Source organism: Elephantulus edwardii, unplaced genomic scaffold (genome assembly GCF_000299155.1).
Source record: "Elephantulus edwardii isolate Elephantulus edwardi_28Jun2011 unplaced genomic scaffold, EleEdw1.0 scaffold00052, whole genome shotgun sequence".
Lineage (NCBI taxonomy): Eukaryota > Metazoa > Chordata > Mammalia > Macroscelidea > Macroscelididae > Elephantulus > Elephantulus edwardii.
The window spans coordinates 17,739,076-17,744,469 of record NW_006399802.1 but is presented as its reverse complement, the minus strand read 5'-3'; the positions used below and the strand labels follow the sequence as shown (position 1 = coordinate 17,744,469).

Here is a 5,394-nt window from a genome sequence, read left to right as displayed (position 1 = left end):
CTATGGGGGAGAGAATAGTCTAAAAGTATTATATTTTAGGGCATTATTTTTATCATAGGAGTACGCAATGAGGGTTGCAAAGTGGATTATATTTGGGGGTAGGGGGTGGGGTTTGGGGAGGTGCAGGGGGGATTGTGTACCAATGAGGGAGTTTTCTTTTGCTTTTCAAGGAGAGGAGCAAAAGGGTGGGGAGGGGGGAGGGGTTTGTGGGAGGAGAAGGGTGCAAAAATGAATGAATGGAATTCCAAAATCTCTGCAGATGCTCATTGAAATGAAAAATAAACAACCTAAATTTAAAAAAAAATGCATTCAGTTTATTTTAGTCATCTCGCTGAAGAAAACAGTCTTCTGTCTGTTGCTTTAACAAAAGGTTGGTAAGAAAATGAATGCAGATTTAGTTTTTTAATAATCTAATCTTAATTTCTAGATATGATCAAATGATAAAAGATCAATACAGGCTTTTAAGATATGATAAATGTGAAGTGTAAAATAAAATAAAAACATCTTGAAAGAAATAAAAATGATTAAAACAGGCTTTTAAAAAAATCACTATATGCTTGGAGAGACTTCAGTGAAATTAAAGAAATATTCATTGTTGTTTTTGTTGTTAGGTGCCATCGAGTTGAGTATGACTCACAGGCACCCAATGAACAAGACTTGAACACCTCTTGACACACAAAGGCGCATTGCAACAGTCACCACATCAATCCACCTGACTGAGGGTCTTTCTTTCCATTGCTGGCTCTCCACCCTTCCCAACATCATGTCCCTCTTCAAGGAATAGCACCTCCTAGCAGTTTGTCCAAAGAATGTGAGGCAAAGCCTCTTCATTCTTGCCTCCAAAGGGCACTCTGGCTGTACCCTCTCCAAGACATATCTATTCGTTCTCTTGGCCATCCTCAGGATGTTCAGTACTCTTCTCCAACACCACAGCTCAAAAGTGGCAATTCTTTTTCTGTCATCCTTACTCATTGCACAGCTAGTAATTGGAAAGACAATTAATTGCCTGAATCAGATGCACTTTAGTCCTCAAACTGACATCATTACTCCTCAATAATTTGGAAAGGTCCCTAACAGCACATTTTCCCAGTGCGATACATCACTTTATTTCCTGACTGTTCATACCGAGGGTATTAATTGTGGACCCAAGCATGATGAAGTTGTTGACAGTTTCAATCTCCTCTCCATCCATCATGACACTGTCTATTGATCCAGTGGTAAGAATCTTTGTTTACTTCATATTGAGATAAAATCCATACTGAAGGCTGCACTTCTTGATCTTCTGCAACAAGGGCTTTAAGTCCTCCTCACTTTCAGCAAAGCAAGGTTGTATCATTTGCATAATGCAGGTTATTGATGAGTCTCCCTCCAATCTTGATGCCACATTTCTCTTCATAGATTCCAACTTCTCAGATAATTTAAGACAGATTGAACAGTTATGGAAATAGAATATTTTTAGGGGAGAAATAACAGAATGGTCACACTCGAGATCAAATTTACGATACGGAAGAAAATGTTTACAAAAATTGAGATTTCATTAAGACTTGACTTGCTCTTTCTTTCTGCTAAACTTAAAGGTTGTAGGTCTTTACTGCCTACTCTAAAGCATACCAGGTCAACATTAAAGTCAAAAGATGTTCCTCTTTCTCACTTACTCATCTTCACTTGGAGAGCACCACAGCTCTCCACAGCTCCTCCCACGCCATTGTTGGCGATACAGCAGTAAATGCCATCATCGCTGTCTTCCACACTCAGGATGGTGAGAAGCTGCCCGTTCTCTCGAATGCTGTACCGAGTATCAAAGAGCCTGCAAGAAATAAAGGGAAAAGGCAGCTTAGGACCTCATCTGTGATATCTCAAGTATGATTTATTGATCAGACTGATGACTTATCCACGGAGGAAGCAGAACAAAGCTTAAAAAGAAGCTCGAATGACTTCTGAAGAACAAAATAATGCTGTCTGGCAGCATAAACCTAGTATTATATATCATCTTCCTTAGGCTCCAATCATCAAAATACCACCAACTCCTTCTTGTTGTTGTTGTGTACAGTTAAGTCAGAAGTGACCCGTAGCTGACCCTCTGGTGGGTTTTCAGAGGCAGTTAATTGCATGGGAGGAGATTACCCTTCCTTCTCTCGTGGAGCAGGGGGTGGCCTTGAATTACGTGCCTTTGGGAGTGCAGTACAGTTTCTTGTCACTAGGCCCCCAGAGCTCTTGACTAACTCCTTATATTTTTAGAAGATAGTGTCTGCTGATAAAAGCAAATGAGGGATATATGTTTTGGTTCTCATAAATTTGTTTTCATCTTCTTCAACTTCAATTGATGGTCTGTTCCATAGTGGGCCCTGGCCTTTCCTTTTTAAACTAATATCAAGCTTCCTCACCATCTTTTCCCACAGATGTAGCCTGTTTGATTAATGTGTATGTCAGTTGGGTGAGGCCCATGTGCTTTCTCTGATGTGCTGCCCAAGATGAGACCCAACATATTCCATCAGGTGAGGTCCTTGTGTATAGTTCAATATAGTGTCAGTAAATGAGGCCCCAGATTGGAAGGCACTCAATGTATGACTGTGGAAGAGCTGCCTCCTCAAATAGAGTCTACCTTAATGATGCAGATGAATAAAGCTGTTACTCAATGTTGTCATTAGGTGCTGTCAAATTGAACACAGCTCAGAGTGATACTATGAACAACAGATCCGAACCCTGTGAGGATCTTCAATGCTGATGTGGCACAACTCAAAATGAGGGGAGAGCTGCAGCAAACCAGTGGAATGTATGAAAAATTAACTAGGAAGATACAAAAAAGGAAGTTGAATGCATAAAAGTTAATATCCTAGGCTTTTGTCAGCAGAAATGGTCTGGTATTGACCATTTTGAATCAAGCAGTCATATGGTCTACTATCCCAGCAATAACAACTTGAAGAAGACTGGTACCACAATGATTTTAAAATAGTCTGTGCAACACTGTCAGTGAAAGGATAATATATGCATTACACTGGAAAAATCTGCTGTCAAAGACTTCTCCAAGGTACTAAAGAGCAATGAAGTCAGTTTAAAGACTGAAAGTGCACTTCATCCAAGCCGCACTTTTCACTGGAAATCAGATCTTAGATCATTAAAATGAGTACATGTACATTTTGCATATTCTTGAAGTGAAGGTGAAGAGTTTTTCTTTGCAATGTTGCTGCAAGCTACAGTCGCATTTATTTCAGGGATAAACCACAAAGCAGCAGTAGGAATCCTTACTAGAAAAGGAAAAATACTTACTTAATGAGAATTTTATTTCTAGTCCAGGAAATCTCGGGCTGGGGATAAGATTCCACTGCACACATGAATGTAGCCACCTCTTCCACTAAGGCATCTACTGTTTCAAGAGGAGTGGTGATGATGGGAGCTGAAATTAGAGGAGACATCCAATGAGAAAATTCCAGAATGTTGTTTACTAATCTTCATTAAGTAATCATCAGCCATTTGAGAATTATACCTCCCCAGAGTAAAAAAAAAAAAATTGCTAAAACACAGGAAGACCAATTTATATAGAGGATTTTGTTACTACTTCTGAGCTGTGTGTTAGACAATCAAAAGAAAAAGCGCTCAGGAGGATAGATCTTAGAATGTGTTAGAAACAAGTAGAGGAAGATTTAGGTTTGCTGAAGTCCACAGCTTACAGGGAAATGGAGTTTTTAAATTATTAAACTAGGGAAAACACCTCCTATTAAAGTCAGAATATAATAGCATTTGTTTAATGTAAGAAAGACTATGTCTCTCAAACTTATCAAGCATATAACTTGGTAACACCAGTAATAAGACTATCTTTCACACTCTATCTCTTTCACACATACGCATGCAGGATGACTTGAATTTAACATTGGGCAGAATGGAGGAATACATTCCAAGCAGTGGAAATAGCGTTCGTTAAGGCTTGTAAAGAGAAGGAAATTGGTGCTCAGAAAAAAGCTATTAGCAGAAAAGAAGAATAATTATTAGGACTAGGAAGAAGACAGATTTAGAAAAGTTAAGGAAAAGAGAAAGCCAAGATTATAAGCAAAGCAACTAGAGTATATTGTTAGAATCTAAGAGGAGCATGTGTTTCAAAGAGCAAGAGTTAAATGCTGCCAAGAAGTCAAATGTAGTAAGGACTGAACAGTGTCCATGGAACTTTTAGAAGGAAGATCACAGTTAGCTGGCATGCAGATCAGTGGACACTGGGCATTGGAAGTCAGAGTACCTTGGTGATTGGGTCACTGGGCGACAAGAAAATGAAAAGTAGGTGGACAGATACAGTTTCAAGTCTATCATTTTGTAGGAAAGGAAGAGCCTAGCTGCTACTGTATCTACTCTTTTTTTTTAAATTTATATATTTTTTATTTCAATGAACATCTACAGAGATTTTGGAATTCCACTCATTCATTGTTGCACTTTTCTCCCCACCACCCCATCCCACCCCCCATACCCCGTTCGCTCCTCTCCTTGAAAAGCAAAAAAATGTTTTAAATTAATTTAGGCTTATGAACAGAAGAGAGTAAATGCAGTTTATATGTGTATGTGTGATGAAGTAATAGATAAATATAAAAAATGTTCACCCCTAACTTTTAAAATTGTTTGTTGTTCTATTCCTTAGAGTCAGAAGTGACTCATAGTTGACCCTCCAGCAGTCAGAATTTCAGAGGCAGTGAGTCACACGGGAAGAGATTGTCTGTCTTTCCTTCTTCAGTAGGCAGCTGGTAGATTCTATTATATGGCTTTGGGATTGCAGGGTTGTTCCTTACCACTAGGTCACTAGATCCTGGTTTTAGTATTAGGTATATACTATTGTATATCTTCTGTTTTTTCTGTATCTCACAGGGTTTTTAAAACACCATATGTGTTATTTTTGGATCAAAAAAATTACAGAAAATAGACAAATTAATATTCTCCTCAATTCTCAGAAATGTTTATTTTCTTAAGAAATGCTATGGAATTAAACTCATAAATGATAACAAATTTTAAGGAATAAAGGCAATCTCTTAAGCAAAGAAACATATTTTTTCTAAATAGTGAATGGATAAATGATTTACCACTTTAGAAAACTAACCCCATATCAGGTGGCTTAAATCCACCAGTGGCTCAGAGGGAAAAAGATGGACAATCCCCTCCCGTGTGATTTATTTAGCCTCTGAAAATCTGCTTCAGGATTAACTATACGTCAGTTCTGATTTGATGGCACATAGTAACACCGACATCATGAGCCCAACTTGCTGGAAACTAACTTGTAGAAAGTGATTTACTTAACGGTTAAAATACTGTAATCTCAACTATGGAAGCTATGGACTTGAGACATGAGTTTCAGAGAATGTAAGTGCTTAATTGTGCTAAACTGGACTTGAAAAGAGAAAGATTAGATATATTTTTATT

The 5,394-nt window shown here is 38.2% G+C and overlaps 1 protein-coding gene across 6 annotated transcripts in view; it reads right to left on the bottom strand.

The window, feature by feature from the left end:
- MUSK (muscle, skeletal, receptor tyrosine kinase) overlaps positions 1-5,394 on the bottom strand; it is a 130,486-nt gene that overhangs the window by 113,226 nt on the left and 11,866 nt on the right. For all 6 annotated transcript variants that reach the window (XM_006886934.1, XM_006886932.1, XM_006886935.1 and 3 more), the window contains exons 2-3: positions 3,268-3,394; positions 1,656-1,807 (exon numbers count right to left, since the gene is read on the bottom strand). In XM_006886934.1, the coding sequence (XP_006886996.1) occupies positions 1,656-1,807; positions 3,268-3,394 (279 nt within the window). The remainder of the gene's footprint in view (positions 1-1,655; positions 1,808-3,267; positions 3,395-5,394) is intronic.